This window comes from Saccoglossus kowalevskii, chromosome 19 (genome assembly GCF_978046115.1).
Source record: "Saccoglossus kowalevskii chromosome 19, keSacKowa6.1, whole genome shotgun sequence".
NCBI classification, from domain to species: Eukaryota; Metazoa; Hemichordata; class Enteropneusta; family Harrimaniidae; genus Saccoglossus; species Saccoglossus kowalevskii.
The window spans coordinates 31816136-31831770 of record NC_140659.1 but is presented as its reverse complement, the minus strand read 5'-3'; the positions used below and the strand labels follow the sequence as shown (position 1 = coordinate 31831770).

General features: G+C 33.5%; 1 protein-coding gene across 1 annotated transcript in view; it reads left to right on the top strand.

Moving 5' to 3' along the window:
- The window catches only part of LOC102806195 (rap1 GTPase-GDP dissociation stimulator 1-B-like), a 48286-nt gene that overhangs the window by 10761 nt on the left and 21890 nt on the right, over positions 1 to 15635 (top strand). The window contains exons 2-3 of the mRNA XM_085493993.1: positions 5667 to 5726; positions 15488 to 15580. Of these exons, the coding sequence (XP_085350119.1) occupies positions 5723 to 5726; positions 15488 to 15580 (97 nt within the window). The 5' untranslated portion in view covers positions 5667 to 5722. The remainder of the gene's footprint in view (positions 1 to 5666; positions 5727 to 15487; positions 15581 to 15635) is intronic.

The following is a 15635-nucleotide window of genomic DNA, read 5'->3' as shown; positions in this document are numbered from 1 at the left end:
ATAAGCCCCTCCTGGAGTATGAGCCCACCCCTCTATTTTTAGAGATTTAACAAGGGCATCCTCAAATTTAGGCCCAGGGTGTTTTTACCGGGCGTCAACCACATTTATTAAAATATGCGTGTAAAAAATGTATTTCATTGCATAATAATCGTGATTGGTACGATAGTTTGGTTCCTGCTTTTACGAGAAAACTCGCATTAATTTTTAAAACCACAGAAAGTAATTAATTTATTTTTTCTTTTATTTTACTAACATTTTATTTTTATCTCTTATGTATTATATGTTTTTTATTTCTTTGTATTTATGTTCCTTACCATACAAAAACCCTTTTAGTAGTGTAATAAAGTCATTATTATTATTAATTACAGTGTGTGGCCGCCGTGAATGGGGTGTGAACGAGCAAACTATTCTTGGACATGACTTGTTAGCGACTGTGAAAGGTTTAAATACTTTCTCTACCCTCAGTTTACCCTTTTGAAAATTGTGAGTCAACAGCTTTAGGGAAAAAAATCACTGCTTTTTGTCGAAATCGGATTGTATTTTAACATCGTGGTAATTCACTTCCGCATTGCGTTGAAAAAATTACTTCGTCAATAATCGGAAAACATCGTCTGTTCGACACAGCAATTTGATTGGTTAATGAAAGATGTGACCTGTTAGGTCAAAGGAAGTTGTTCAGGTCAAATCATAATGAAAAACACCATGGCGGAAATAGCTTTGTATCGAGAGTTTGCGTACTATCGAAAACATTCCACAACGAAGATAATGATAAAGATCTTGCCTTTGACTGTTTTCCCAAAGACCCTACCCATTTTTGCACCGTAAATTCAGACTGTATGTAAACCGTATTGTAATAAATGTGTGTATTTTTATGAACATGTTTGTTTCTTCATTGTAAAAAATGTCGTGGAAATCAAAAAGACGTAATATTTCTCCAAGACCGGTGCTGTGAACGAAAAATGTAATTTGGATAACTTTTTGTTGTTGGGAAGATGGTTACAATTTTAGAGTCGGAAACAAATATTTTTTTCTGAAGGTGGTCTTCGAGCATAAGCCCACCCCCTAATTTTTCCAATTTTACATGTTCAGGCCCCTGGGCTTATACTCGGGGAAGTACGGTACATGTAGATTTGACATTGTTAATTTTAGCTTGTTTTATGTCCAAAACCTGACTAGTGCACTGGTGTGTACAGCGTAGACATAAAACATCAACTTATGTATCTTTTGACACTTAAACTTGTAGATGCCACACTTCATAACAACATTTTTAATTGAAACTACAAACACCAGAAAAGTTGAATTTTTGTCAACAAATTAAAAGTCAACTAGAAGCCCAATGAAACTCAATAGAGATATAATGTATTTGGACATTAATAAATCACACACAGTGCCATATTGGAATGTCTGATTTTCAATACAGGGCTGTGGGGGTTTCATTATTGTTGTTATAAATCACAACTATCAAAATTTATTTGAATTTGTGGACTTCATTTACTTGTGAATACAGGTTTACATTATCATGTGATAATGTAAAGCTATGATGTCATAAAAAACTCTGTTAATTGTCATAGTGGTGAATTATAACATTAGGGTAACACAATGTCCAAATAAAGGTAGCGATATGGTATAAACTCTGTTAATTATCATAGTGGTGAATTATAACATTAGGGTACACAATGTCCAAATAAAGGTAGCAATATGGAATAATATCTGTTATAAGTGCTGAATGCTATTATCATAAATATACACCATGTCATAGTACATTAATTGGATTAATAAAAATATGAAACGAAAATTGATGAATAACTCTGCTTTACAGTGAGCTGTGTATTGTAAGAAAATTGTTAGATTAATGTCCAGTTGAATATTTGTCAAATGTTTTCTTGTATTGAAACTACCATTAGTTGTTTTCGAGCTATTTTTATGGTACACAATCGTGCCATAAAAATCACTGACATTTTATCTGTGAAAATGCTCTTTCCCATGAGAGTAATATTTAAAATCATAAAGAGATAACATTAATCCGTTCAATGCATTAAGGTTTGGCACCAAAATATTTGTAACGTTTGTGCTACAATTTGGAAATTTGGTTTTATTTTGAATATCTTTGTTAGTTTTGATAATTTCTAGCATCAAAAAATCTGCATGTTTATTTTGTGAAAAATGACAGAAGTCTACATTAGTGCTCGAAGGGATAAAAAATGAATTAAAGTGAGATTTTTATGACTCCACCTCATAATGTGAATGTATAAAAGTTGATGTCAGAGATATTTTAATATTATCAGTCAGTCTTCTGGGATCTTTTATTGCTTCTCCTGTTTGTTGTTGTCACTGTACACTAATTATTATCTTGATACTAGTATGTATGAACTGCCTAAGTCATAGCGACTTAACGACGCTAATTAATATCAATTTATGAGCACGTTTATTCTGGTCCATATATTATAAACAAGGCTAGAAGAATGAATGCTACCGTGTAAGACAATCAATCAGAATAGGGTTACAAAATAAATTTTATTTTTAGTTTTAGATAATTTGTGTTGTGTTTCATTGACATTAATGTATTCTCTGCACTATCTGATTCCAAAATATTATGGTTCAACTTCTAGAAGGCTTGATTATTCACATTATTTTTTTTATCAGTTACTCTATAAATTATATGTACATGTTCTTAATTAATTAAAATGGCGCTAAATTTGTAATTATTGATGTTTCTGATATTGAAACCCATCCAGCACTGACTGGAAATGATAAGTCAGTAAACTGATGTTTTTACCGTTGACAAATTAGAAACCCAACCAGCAGTATTGCAATATAGCTCGTTGTTTTGCAAATAAAATATAAATGTTGATACTTGAGATGTAACAGATTGTAATTTTAAGCTGATATCAGTAAAGCTATTTTGTTATCAAAACAGTGTGATATATTGCAATAATGCTGGTTTATAAAACTATTAATTGGTGTTCTATATTTCAATATAACCACATGGTTAATAATGTCATCAGACATCTGTATTTCAGTGTGAAAAGTCTTATCAAATAAAAGTTACATTTATTCTTGATTTTAAAAGTTTGTGATATTAGACAATTAGATTATATGTCTTTTTCACTTTTATTTTTATTGGATAAAGCCATTATGATAAAACACATGAAATAAAAAAATTAGGGGCACTGGTTTCTGTAGTGAATTTATTTCTTAGTATTTTGTCTTAGTAAAATGAGATTTTACTTTAAAATCAAATATTATTATACTTTAGATTCCATTTATTTGACACCATTTCTCAGACATGCCTGGACTAATTTTGTACAAAGACAAATAATAATGAGAGACTTATGCACGTTGATTTGTTATGTGTTTCAAAATTCAGAAATTATCAATTTTTTTTTACTATTTTGTTTTCTCTGCATTACTGCCCTCTCATTTTTAGATCTCTTACATTTGTTTGTATATTTTGTTATCAACATTTTATTATGTACTATTTATTGTACAAAAATGTTTGGTTGGCAGTGATTTATGGAAAAAAAAGAATCTTGACAAATCAAACTCTAAAAATAGAAAAATCTATTGAGGATTGACTGTTGTCATGTACAATGGCAATTTACTTTCATATCATGTCTACTTAGTTTTTACAATTTATTCCAGACATAATAAGCAAGGTGACCTACAAAAAAGAACACAAACTAGTTCTTTCTATCATTTTACATTATTTTAGAAATGTATGCATATCATGCGATGGATTTTATGGTTTTCTCACAATTTACGTGAGATTTGTATTCCATCAATTGTATATATTTTTGGTAAATTTAATTAATTTTTATCTGTTTTATGCAGAGACCACCAGATTGAAGCTTATTAGATTAGCGGGTCTTTATTAAAATCTGTCATCAATTTAATTAAAATTTTATACTAAAATGCTACATGGATATTTATAAATATGGTTAATGTGATTATCATTTCTTTGATACACTTTCTTTCATTCTCTCACAATAGCTGTCCTCACTGATTTACTATTTCTGCATTCAATCAACAGATCTTGTTTTATATTGTTGTAGGTTTTACTTGTCAACGAGTTTTCACAAAATTTCCTAAATGTCTTAATCTAACAGTTTCCTATTTAATGATTTGTAAATAGGTTATTGCATAATTTACAAATAATGTAACGAGCTGTCATGTAACGAAATTAAATATTTATGAAAGACATTAAATTCAGACAAGCAAAAACTAGGATAGCGATAGTACATATTGAAATCGTATTGACGATTCACAAATAATCATTGAAAGGCCATGACAAAGTCACTTAGACAATTTGAAATTGACTTTATCTCCTGATCTCATTGTCTATCAGGACTTTAATTATGTTTTTGTTATATAAAATAAATTAGCTGTATTTACTGAAATGAGCTTTTTTTGAGACAATTTGCAGAAACGTCAGATAGTGACAACCATCAAAGAGTAACCATTCACGGCAGAGTTCATTTATTGGCACAATGTGCTGGCAAATTTCTGCTCAATGTTTATTAATACACGGCTTTGATTGTCAGTGTTACCATGACCACCAAAAATAATATTCATTGAAACTCATTGCAAGAAGGTGTGAACTTTTCAAATTTGCAGTATTGATCTTGACAACAAGACTTACACTATTCTGTCAGGTGATATTGGGGTCTGATGCCGTTCGGCCGGCGGATGCGCCACTCACGCCTACATGTAGATGTTAGGCTAGTTCTATGGCTAATTTTATATCATTTGTACACCAATGCAAATACCAACTTTGACTTTTAAAAATAACTGTCTTTCCATTATGTTTTATATTACAAATATCATTTATTCTCATTCTGTATTATAACTAATTATTTGAATGTTTATCGTAAAATGTAAATGTTTACCCCAATGACCCATAGGTCACACATACTGGTTTTTTTAGAGGGATGTCATTCTGAATGCTTTAGATAATAATAATATTGTCTGATAATTCATACTGTAGAACAAATCGCACTATTTTTTATGAACTACCTGTAAAAATGTTGCTTTTAACAAACAACAGTATACATTAGATGAAAAATCAGAACCATGTCACATCTGCAGTGATTGTTATTGTATAGTACATACCAAAAAAAATGGGCACATGCGTTTTAGAGAATTTACTCAGAGGTGTGTTACGTGAACAGCGTTTTATGATAAATCATAGTTCAATGTATTCATCACCATACTGTAGTGTATTACAAATTTTAAGATTATTAAATCAAACTTTATAACACCATGATATTTCTAAAAATGGCAGTCATTCTCAGTATCCCATCATGCATTTCATTCTCACACTTGAGACATTATGGTACAAATTGCACTTTGGTTTATTTCATAAAATATAAGCCAGTTTTAGAGGTAAATTATGCCCAGACTTTACTGTATGGCTGCCTTTAGCCAATGAAATATAGTACATGTTTTGTTGTTTGCTGGTTAATTTTTAGATGCAATTAAATGTCTTCTTCATTTAACATTTGCCATCATGCAATATGCAAAACATAATGTTGCCATGTCACTTGCATTTTTATCTAGGTACACAAGGTATTGATAAATCTCAGCACTTACAAATGTATACTTGTAATGAATCAAAGTGAGCTCATGAAATGATTGTATTCTCATTTTATGTCTGTCTCTAATCATAGGTGACTTTAAAAGTAGAAAGAATAAAAGCATTTCCAGGGAACTCATCGCATACAGAATGGGTAAGTTTGCTCATCATTACAGACTCTCAAGGGAAGACATTTCAAAATTGATGGATTTAACGATATAACTGAGATTACCATTACAGATAATGAAGTGTCATATATGGCATGCTTGTCACTTTGTACTTATGTCAAAAATGGGATGGACCATTATTCTTTGTAGGGAGGATGAATATTTGTTCTGGAGGGGAAGTATTCTACAATACATTAAATATTTACAATGTTATGTGTATTTCCTTTAAGGATTCACTTCTAATAGCATAAATACGATATTTATAAAATATAACACTTCTCTAACCTGATGAAAATATTATTCATTGATTTGCCAGTGAAAATAATATTCATTGATTCATCACTGAAAATAATATTCATTGATTCGTCACTGAAAATAATATTCATTGATTCGACGCTGAAAATAATATTCATTGATTTGCCAGTGAAAATAATACTCACTGATTCACCAGTGAGAATAACATTCACTTATTTTTTGCAATGAAACAACAAGTTTTGTTGCAGTTTTACATGGATTTAATTGTAGAATATCAGTGAAAATTATAACCCTGTTAATAATTCATGCGTTCAAGTTTTATCTCTCGTACCTACATGTAGTGTGCATATCTATGGAGTGTAATGTCGTAAGAGGTTACAACGAGAATATTGCGAAGTAAGCACAAAGCAGTATGGCGATCGTATCAACCAGCATGTATCGGAGGTCAATGCATTCCCATACCACCTAAATGAATACTTTGCTGTATTCTTGTGATAACTTCATTATAATTCTTTTTTCCTGCTTATACATGTAATAATAAGTTTATCATAAATGACAACTAAAAAATGTTTTTCATGATGTACGCTTTGAGCACATTTGTTTGAATGTGATGTCAATGAAACACACATTTTCCAAATAAAGGAAGGCATTCAAATGTGTTTGTAACACTTTAGAACATCTGTGTACATCATTTTACAGACAAATGAATTCTTTTGTTCCCGAAGTCAGATTTATACAAGATGTAAGGGGGTACAGTCACTTCGCCCGAAATCCACTTCGCCCAAACTCCTTCGCCTGATTATCAGTTCGCCCAATTACTGGTTCGCCCGTTTTCCTTTTCGCCCGATTTACCGATGTTACACATTGATTCGAAATGTACATCTGGTAAAATGCATAAAATCTACCATATGATCGCATTTTAGTCACGGTTTTCTTGCCGATGCAAACACTGTAACTGATGTCCGCCATTGCGGGTTGTCATCCCCATTCACAATAGAGGGGTGGCCGACAGGCAATGGGACAGGTATGCATCGGCCGTCATACACAGATTTTTCACTTGTTTCACCATCGGTCTTTGAATAAAATACTTTCACAGTGGTGTCGTTGGCAGAATAATTTCAATCCGCGCATTTTATGCAAAGATTGACCATTGACGGAACCTTTGTACGCCCTCCAGTGTTGGGAACTTGGAACACTAAGTAGTACCTAAAGCCAATCTCGGCGTTTATAAATCTAATAAAACCCTGTTGTAAACTTCACGTTCGTCACCTTATAAAAACAAATTTTGACTTCTACGTTATCTTGTTTTGACTACACGTAAACACCAAACATAAGAGGAATCAGGCGAACTGGTAATCGGGCGAAATGGCAATCGGGCGAAATGGTAATCGGGCGAACAGGTAATCGGGCGAAGTGGTAATTGGGCGAAATGCCCCCAATTCAGATGTAAGATGTATAATTTGATACCTAATACTGCTACACTATTGTATTCATATCAAAAAGATTGTCTAGGTTTTTATACAATTGAATGACTACAAATTATGGTAAAAATGGTACATTTCAAGAATTATTCTGTCACACCAAAAAACTGGTTGAGCTATCATCAATGAACCACTACACATCATACATAATTTATTCGTGTGAAATAGAAGACTATCGCATCAACAAAATTTGCATACTAGTTGTCCACAGTATAATATTTGCATTTGGTGTTATTTTAGCAACAGGTCTTTTAACTCTCTGGCGTATCTCGCGTTCTAAGTCTAGAAATATGCGTGTAATAAATACATAATCCTATGTGGATTGTTATCTTGTAGGGCGATGTAAGCAGACACTCATTGTTATCTTGTAGGGCGATGTAAGCAGATACTCATTGTTATCTTGTAGGGCGATGTAAGCAGATACTCATTGTTATCTTGTAGGGCGATGTAAGCAGACACTCATTGTTATCTTGTAGGGCGATGTAAGCAGACACACATTGTTATCTTGTAGGGCGATGTAAGCAGACACTCATTGTTATCTTGTAGGGCGATGTAAGCAGACACTCATTGTTATCTTGTAGGGCGATGTAAGCAGACACTCATTGTTATCTTGTAGGGCGATGTAAGCAGACACTCATTGTTATCTTGTAGGGCGATGTAAGCAGACACTCATTGTTATCTTGTAGGGCGATGTAAGCAGACACTCATTGTTATCTTGTAGGGCGATGTAAGCAGACACTCATTGTTATCTTGTAGGGCGATGTAAGCAGACACTCATTGTTATCTTGTAGGGCGATGTAAGCAAACACTCATTGTTATCTTGTAGGGCGATGTAATCAGACACTCATTGTTATCTTGTAAGGCGATGTAAGCAGACACTCATTGTTATCTTGTAGGGCGATGTAAGCAGATACTCATTGTTATCTTGTAGGGCGATGTAAGCAGACACTCATTGTTATCTTGTAGGGCGATGTAAGCAGACACTCATTGTTATCTTGTAGGGCGATGTAAGCAGACACTCATTGTTATCTTGTAGGGCGATGTAAGCAGACACTCATTGTTATCTTGTAGGGCGATGTAAGCAGACACTCATTGTTATCTTGTAGGGCGATGTAAGCAGACACTCATTGTTATCTTGTAGGGCGATGTAAGCAGACACTCATTGTTATCTTGTAGGGCGATGTAAGCAGACACTCATTGTTATCTTGTAGGGCGATGTAAGCAGACACTCATTGTTATCTTGTAGGGCGATGTAAGCAGACACTCATTGTTATCTTGTAGGGCGATGTAAGCAGACACTCATTGTTATCTTGTAGGGCGATGTAAGCAGACACTCATTGTTATCTTGTAGGGCGATGTAAGCAGACACTCATTGTTATCTTGTAAGGCGATGTAAGCAGACACTCATTGTTATCTTGTAGGGCGATGTAAGCAGACACTCATTGTTATCTTGTAGGGCGATGTAAGCAGACACTCATTGTTATCTTGTAGGGCGATGTAAGCAGACACTCATTGTTATCTTGTAGGGCGATGTAAGCAGACACTCATTGTTATCTTGTAGGGCGATGTAAGCAGACACTCATTGTTATCTTGTAGGGCGATGTAAGCAGACACTCATTGTTGTCTTGTAGGTCGATGTAAGCAGACACTCATTGTTATCTTGTAGGGCGATGTAAGCAGACACTCATTGTTATCTTGTAGGGCGATGTAAGCAGACACTCATTGTTATCTTGTAGGGCGATGTAAGCAGACACTCATTGTTATCTTGTAGGGCGATGTAAGCAGACACTCATTGTTATCTTGTAGGGCGATGTAAGCAGACACTCATTGTTATCTTGTAAGGCGATTTAAGCAGACATTCATTGTTATCTTGTAGGGCGATGTAAGCAGACACTCATTGTTATCTTGTAGGGCGATGTAAGCAGATACTCATTGTTATCTTGTAGGGCGATGTAAGCAGACACTCATTGTTATCTTGTAGGGCGATGTAAGCAGACACTCATTGTTATCTTGTAGGGCGATGTAAGCAGACACTCATTGTTATCTTGTAGGGCGATGTAAGCAGACACTCATTGTTATCTTGTAGGGCGATGTAAGCAGACACTCATTGTTATCTTGTAGGGCGATGTAAGCAGACACTCATTGTTATCTTGTAGGGCGATGTAAGCAGACACTCATTGTTATCTTGTAGGGCGATGTAAGCAGACACTCATTGTTATCTTGTAGGGCGATGTAAGCAGACACTCATTGTTATCTTGTAGGGCGATGTAAGCAGACACTCATTGTTATCTTGTAAGGCGATTTAAGCAGACATTCATTGTTATCTTGTAGGGCGATGTAAGCAGACACTCATTGTTATCTTGTAGGGCGATGTAAGCAGACACTCATGCCTATGGCTGGGATTGATACACAACTCTTGATAATCAATAATCCTTTGTGTCTACTGATATCTTATTTAAAGTGCCTGTGAAATGCTCACCCACACATTTCCCATTTTACATTTGTGTTCCACTGAAATGGACAATTATTGATTCTTTTGTTGAAAATTATTATTTGCATCCAAGTAAATTTGAGATATTTCTTGTATTGTAGCTACGCCACCAAATTCCAAAGTACCGGTATGTGAGGAAGCCATACTCTTGAGCCGTACCTTTATAACACTGTGTCATTCAACATACTTTTAATTTTTATTTTTATTTTTTTGGTCAGCATTCTTTTATCTATTGCTTTTTGAAAGAGAGAGACAGTGTAAGTATTTACACATATGCAATTGAACCAAATGTGCGGCATTAATCTTTATGAACTGGATACTGCTTTTGTGACCCAAAGCCGTGCGGCGAGAACATCCAAGTTTGCAAGGGTTGAAAAAAAAAGGGGGGGGTTGAAAAAATATAATAATAATGCCTTTATTGTAATCATATCCTGTTCAGGATCTGGATTTTTAAAATACAATAAAGTTTCAAAAACATACACAATGGCAAGACAAAAAATACAAAGCAGCCGGGAAAACAAAAATACTGAAGCAGACACTAGGTGGCGCTATATACTGGTGGCTACAACATTTGTGCAGCAAATTTATATTGAAATCAAATCAATTATGACAGTAATGATCACGGTGACCGACCACGCCAGAAAAGACATATTTCGCATTTAACTAACTCTACGCTATGTTATAAACTTAATATGTTCATTATGGTCAATTCTTCCTCAACAAACATGTACATGGGTGGCAATTTAGTTAAAGACATTTTACAAGAAATGTGCTTTATATATGCATTCGGCAATGCAAGCTGCCCAGCAAGTTCCCTTTTTTACATCACAAAGGGTATTTCTGTATGGAAATGAAGAGCCTTGTTTTAAATTACACAAAAATAAAGTTACCGTAAACTTTAAAAAAACTATTTTATACTTAGAAGCATAAAAATTAATAATATTAATGTACCTCTTAATGATATCAGGCGAGAAAGTAGCAGGCATTTAACAGGTACTTTAAAGAAGAATTGAATAACATATGATTAGAGTGCCACGTGTAAGTCTGATGTACTCGCACGTGCAAGTGACATATGGACAAAACTGTGTCTCTACACTATAGAGGTACATTGTACATACCTCTATCTAGAGCACTACTGTAGATAGAGGCATTCAACTAGTGCTTAACTTTATTTAGTATTGTCTGTTGTGATATAGTGGCTACAAGTGTCCATAGTCATAAGTAAAGAAACTTTAAAATACTCTTACAGTATTGACTCTTCCCTTTCTGAAATGGTCAATAACTTATTGCCATATAACAAGTTCATTGACCATTTACCTATTCCCAATTCTGAATTACATTACCCTAAGCACCCGCTTTCAGTACCCATGTACACTGCTCTCTCTTTCAAACTGCTTGAAACAATCATATTAAAGATGACAGGGAATTTCTGATGATTTTCTTCTTTGTTTTAAATTCCTTTATTTCTGATTGCTGCTTTTGGTCAACAGAAAACCGTTTGTTTTGTCCAATCATAATTGTGATTAGTGTATCATGATTATACTAAATCACAGCTGCGTTTGGTGACCATGCACATTATTTGTCTTCTGGGCCGTGGTTGTCACAATTAAAGATGGCAGATAGATGACAGCTGGCCTACAAGCAATTAAAGGAACTAAAATATTTCAGCATCTTAAAATAGTTTTTGCTATTTTTGTGCATTTTTTTCACTCATTTCCTCAATCATTTTGTAAAATCTAGTTTATTATTGTGTTTTGTTTAGAGACTCGATTTTAGTCATCATCTTCATATTCATTATTCACTGTTTTAAAAATAAGAGTTAATATTCAAAGGGGGTTGTCCCATCTTTTGAAAATACTCTTTTAGTGTTATTTTTAGCTACATGTACAGAAATCAAAGTTTAAATAATCCACTCTAATCACTTGTTTTTCTGTGCACATTATTAAACAGGGACTTATGTTTTGACCCTTGTGTGTCCGTGCATCTGGACCTGTGCCTTAGATATGCCTGGACCAATCACAATCAAACTTCACACATACATCATACATAATATTATACATATGCAAATTTGTTTCTCGATCTAATTCAATGATGCCTGAATGGTGGCCATTTTTGTACTGAAAAAATCATCAAAATCAAGCATTTTTTGGCTGTTTACAGATGGATCTTGTTCAAACTTAGTATATACATTAGACATTATGGACCTTGATGCACTTCATTTTATTTTTAGCTCCGCTGTCAACTTTGTCGAGCGGAGCTTATCATATGAGTGATTGTGTCAATGTTTTACTTTTTTGACTTCTTCTTGAAAAATACAAGCCTGAATGCTTTGATACTTGGTGTGTATGTACCTGGGGTAGACCTCTCTTAGATTTGTTCATTTCATGATGATATCTTCAATTCTCTAATTTTGGTGAGTATTTTTGTAATTTTTAGTAAAAAGTGATATTTTCGACTTCTTGTTAAAAACCGCAAGTCCAATTTCTTTGATATTGCATATATAGATTCTACATGTGGACCTCTCTCAGATTTGTTCATTTTGTGATGATATCTTCAATTCTCTAATTTTGATGAATATTTATGTCATTTTTGGTAAAAAGTGATATTTTTGAATTATTGTTGAAAACAACAAGTCCAATTGCTATACATACTTATACATATTGTTCATTTTCTAATGATATCTTCAGTTCTTTAATTGAAATGTGCCTTTCTAACAGCAGAGCTATCTCAGCCGAGAGGCTGCTTGTTTAGATAAGATTCAAAATGGGCGACTGATGGCCATTTTGTTTTAATGAATGTGGTTCTAGTGCCATATCAAGCATTTCTGGCATTTATAGATGGATTTTGTTCAAACTTGGTACATACATTAGACATTACAGGTTCTTGTCATTCTATTTTTCAGATGAGATACAAATGTCAATCACTTTAATGTTAAACAATCATTATAATATTTTTGACATGGTTATATTCCAGCTATATTACTATAAACAAAACTATATATCTTATTTGATAACTAACAGATACTGTGCCTTGCATGGCTTGTTCTCATTGTAACTGGTCTATTCTCTCAGTAATTATTTTCACTTTCATTCTCCTCTAACATTCCATAAAAAATTATGATTTTTGTCAAACTACTCAAACAAACATGCAGTGGAAGTTTGCAGTAGTGAGAAATCTGATGCTTGTAGACTATGAAAGTGCGAATGCAAAACTTAAAAAACTTTTAAAAAATTGGTGAAATCACTACCAAATCTTATTTGTTCTAAGACAGATAAAATCTCTGAAAGCAGAGGTACATTACTTGGGGTTTGCAACTACGGTGACATGATACCAAGATCCCGTTACAATCTCGCTCTCGCATAAGCGGTCTAACTCAGAAAAATGCGAATGCGCATGCCCGAGGTAACTAGGATACTGGGATGTCCAGATGGATCAAAACAGCTGCCCACGATATGACTGATTACGAGAACTATATTTTCTGTACATTTTCGATGTATTACATTTTTCACTATGATAGTAACAAGAACAGTTGTATTTTTTCATTACAAACCTTGAACATTGATATGTGTCATGTCAGAAGGTCGTAGCCTCAGTCTCGCTATCCACGATAAGAGACTTGAATGGGATCTTGACATGATGTCACCCTACAGTACTATGCGAGTTGCAAACCCCAAGTAATGTACCTCTGCTGAAAGTGAGATGGCAAAACTCAGAACAAACTTCTAAACATTTTGTGAAATTAAGACGAAATTTTATTTTTATCTCCAAAATGTAACAACCCTATATTTTGCAATAACGCTGTTAACACATTCTTATCTAGAATCTAGTTTTAATTTATATTGCTATTTACTGATAGAAAAAAAATTGTATTTTTAAAGATGCCTGGCCTAATGGATAGTGTTAGAAAATGGAATTTGTTTCCATGGAATCATGTATCAATATAAGTTTGAATATTGTCTGATACATGTATGAGTCTGTTCATTTCATAGATGTCTAACCAAAATACCCAAATAAAACTAATTAAAAATGTTAGATCTAAGCAATAGCAATGCAATCAAACTATGCTGTTTCACAGAGTGCAATAACTACATACTGTACATGCATATTTTTATGATAAACTTACTTAGCATTCATGCTCAACAAAATTTATTTTCAAGTGACACAAGTCTACACTAGAGATGAGATGGTCAATAGACGTAATTCAAATGAACAGTGTTCCTCACTACATCAATTCAATTATTACGTCTCAAGGACCTTGCAATTCTTTACTCAACGTACATTACTATAGAGAAGACACTGATGAAATATAAATGAACTTTGTATCTGTAAAAACACATTAATTCAAACTTACAGCTACACGCATGGATGCAGATAGATTACGTGCGTGTCATTTATTGCAGGAGAAATCTAACAAATAATTTCAACAATGTAATGTACGTATTTCATCATGCAGGCTATAAAACCATGTTGAATACCCAAGGATTTGGCAAATCTGAGGCTGTAATCTGGAAAATCAAAGACTTCACATAGATCTTTCCTTGCAGGAAATATATCAAAACTATCTGCAGGGGTATTTTTTGGAGCCAAATGTCTTATCAACTTTTACATTGTGGGAAATATTCATAACGGCAATAAAAACAGATGTAACAGTTAAACACAATTAGTCTCTATTTACATTATGTTTTCAAGTGCTTAGAATGTACTGGGTAAACACACATGAAAGCATGAATTTGTTTATATATATTTAGAAAACATTTATCCTGAAAGTTTCATTGATGATGATGTTTTCATTGATGGTGTGAACACGTTCCTTGGTAACACCAATTATCCATGAATCTTTGCAGAGTTTCAACAATCATCGGCACATTTACTGTCTTGAACACAAACAATATATTCCGTCTTGAAACTACTGTAATTCGAAAGAATGCCAGTACAAGTTGTGTTAAATTGTGAAAACATGTCAATGTCAATGTCAGAAGACAAGTTAAACTGACTGCGTTATTCATCTGCTAAGGCTTATGATTGGCCAAGTTGGTCTCTAGTGTGCATAAAGTGACTGCTACGTATTTCTTGCAAAGCAATACGATTTCCGAATGGTTGAATTTGTAAGTTTTAAGTAAACTGAACCAATGGTTTTATGATAAATGAATTGTGTATTGATAAAACAATTTAAATAAAATAAACATGACAATACAGTATCAGTAAGTTGAATTGAAAGTGATTTGAGTGTTCACTAAAATTGTCTACCCAATTCTGGAAACTGACCAATCACGCAATATCTAACATGTGTATTTGGTAGTGACAACCTATTAGATTTTGTCTTACATAAATGAGTTTGTTATTTTCCAAAAATGTTAGCAGTTTTTGAGTGGTATTTGTGACTAAGCAGCAAATACAGTATACCGTATTTACTCTATTAGTAGTGCATCTGCTTACATAAATGACATATTTAGAATAAGTGTAAATATTGTTTTGTGCACATAATAGAGAAAATACAATAATTTTTTTTTTTTTGTTTTAGATGACATCACATCAGCTGTTGAAAATCTAAAGATAGGTGAAGGCAATGTGGAGACCAGTCTTGATGAAATGTTACGAAGTGTAAATGATAATGGTAGGATTATATTTATAACAAATATGCGTAAAAAATATAAGAAGTAATGATAAAA